The 2,139-nt window shown below is 39.9% G+C and overlaps 1 protein-coding gene across 1 annotated transcript; it reads left to right on the top strand.

Annotated features, from left to right (window-relative positions):
* Positions 1-417: 417 nt before the first annotated feature.
* On the top strand, positions 418-1,730 carry MC3R (melanocortin 3 receptor). Its single transcript, XM_050918218.1, has one exon. It carries the CDS (start codon positions 578-580, stop codon positions 1,556-1,558), a length of 981 nt encoding a protein of 326 aa, XP_050774175.1. The 5' UTR covers positions 418-577; the 3' UTR covers positions 1,559-1,730.
* Positions 1,731-2,139: the final 409 nt, after the last annotated feature.

Raw genomic sequence — 2,139 nt, forward strand, 5'->3', positions numbered from 1 at the left:
TAAAGAGGACTTTTCCGTGGGGATGCTGTACCTGGTGTTTGTAGCTGTCAATCAGGAAGGAGCTTGCTCTCTAATGGCCATTGTGCTCTACAAGAGACTAAGTAGGAGTTGTTTTTCCTTTCAAGAATGTATAAATTCCATGATTTTCTTTTTTTTTCCCCCTTCTTGCACTTGAACAGCAAGAAGTATTTCACTGCGCTGCAACATGATTTCCAACCAGGATGCCCTGCAGTAGTCCCAGCTCATGGTAACAGATAAGAAAGCTATTCACTTTTAATCAACAGGAGAACTAGAAAGAGAGTAAAAGTGCTGCTGATTTATTTTTTTTCTCCCCAGATGGATGACTGCGAAATTTGCTATTCACTTTGATTTCAGGGAGAAACATAGAGTCTTTGAATGTTTAACAAAAAACTCACTTTAAAACAAAAGACTTTATACATTTATATTTTTAACAACAAAAACAAAGCCCTATCTGATCCCATTTGATAAACCCAGAGACAGTTTGGAAGGATTTTTTTTTTCAAACTGAACTGATGCCAGTTCTGTAATCGCATGTGAAATCAAGTCCGTATTGATAATGAATACTACACTTTGTGCACTTACATTTCAGCCTGTGCTGGTTAATACCACTGAGGACTTCAATGACTCAATCCTCTTCAGCAACAGGAGCAGCAGTGGATTTTGTGAGCAAGTCTTCATTAAAGCCGAGGTCTTCTTGACGTTAGGAATCATCAGCCTGCTGGAAAACATCCTTGTAATCCTTGCGGTGCTGAAGAACGGAAACCTACATTCCCCCATGTACTTTTTCCTGTGCAGCTTGGCAGCGGCAGATATGTTAGTGAGCATGTCAAATGCCCTGGAGACTATCATGATTGCGATCCTGAACAATGGCTACTTGATCATTGATGACCACTTTATCCAGCATATGGACAATGTCTTTGACTCAATGATCTGTATCTCTTTGGTAGCCTCAATTTGCAACCTCTTGGTTATAGCTATTGACAGGTACATTACTATTTTCTACGCTCTTCGTTATCACAGCATCATGACTGTAAAGAAAGCCTTAGCTCTAATTGTGGTTATCTGGATTGCTTGCATAATCTGCGGCATCATGTTCATTGTCTACTCAGAAAGCAAAACTGTCATTGTCTGTCTCATCACCATGTTCTTTACCATGCTTCTTCTCATGGCCTCCCTTTATGTTCACATGTTCTTGTTTGCACGCCTGCATGTTAAACGGATCGCAGCCCTCCCAGTGGATGGTGTTCCTCATCAGCGGACCTGTATGAAGGGGGCTGTGACAATCACTATATTACTTGGGGTCTTCATTGTTTGTTGGGCACCTTTCTTCCTTCATCTCATTCTCATCATTTCTTGCCCCACAAACCCACACTGTGTTTGCTACACCTCACACTTCAACACGTATCTGGTCCTGATTATGTGCAATTCGGTCATCGACCCCCTAATTTATGCTTTCCGGAGTCTGGAAATGAGAATGACGTTCAAAGAGTTAGTATGTTGCTGTTATGGCTTGAGTGTGGGACGGTGCATTCTGTAAATGTCCAGTTTTGTACTTGGTATGGAAAGGGTTTACACACACTGGGTGTATGTATCTAAACTGAATCAGCAGCTCCACATTACAGTCTGTGAAGGAAGGAAGGGCACAGAAAAAATAAAAACAATAGAGAGATTTTACATGATGTCTTTAGAAAGTTTTTCAAAAGGAAAAAGGGGAGGCAATTTATCATTTACTGTTGCTTACACGGTGATAACAGAAGTGAAGCCAGAGCATTTTGCAAAATAGCTCAGAGTTCAATCACTCTGAAAAATGATTCTATTAAATAAATGCTACATCAGACAGACAAATGTAATATTCTCTTTACCCTAATGTTTTATTTTTATGCCATTGTCAACCAAGTCAGTATAATCCAAAGGGGCTATCTTGAGTGATAGCTACTGAAAGCTGTTAATTTCTAAGAGGAAGCAGAACACCGACAAGTAACAACATGTTGTAGGTACCTTCACAAACATCTGAAAAATGCAAAGGAAGGACTATATTGACACTTGTGCTACTGCCTGTAAAGCAACTTAAGAGAATCTTTAACTGATAAAAGCAAACATTTCACCTGAGATGCTGAA

This window comes from Gopherus flavomarginatus, chromosome 11 (assembly GCF_025201925.1).
Source record: "Gopherus flavomarginatus isolate rGopFla2 chromosome 11, rGopFla2.mat.asm, whole genome shotgun sequence".
NCBI lineage: Eukaryota > Metazoa > Chordata > Testudines > Testudinidae > Gopherus > Gopherus flavomarginatus.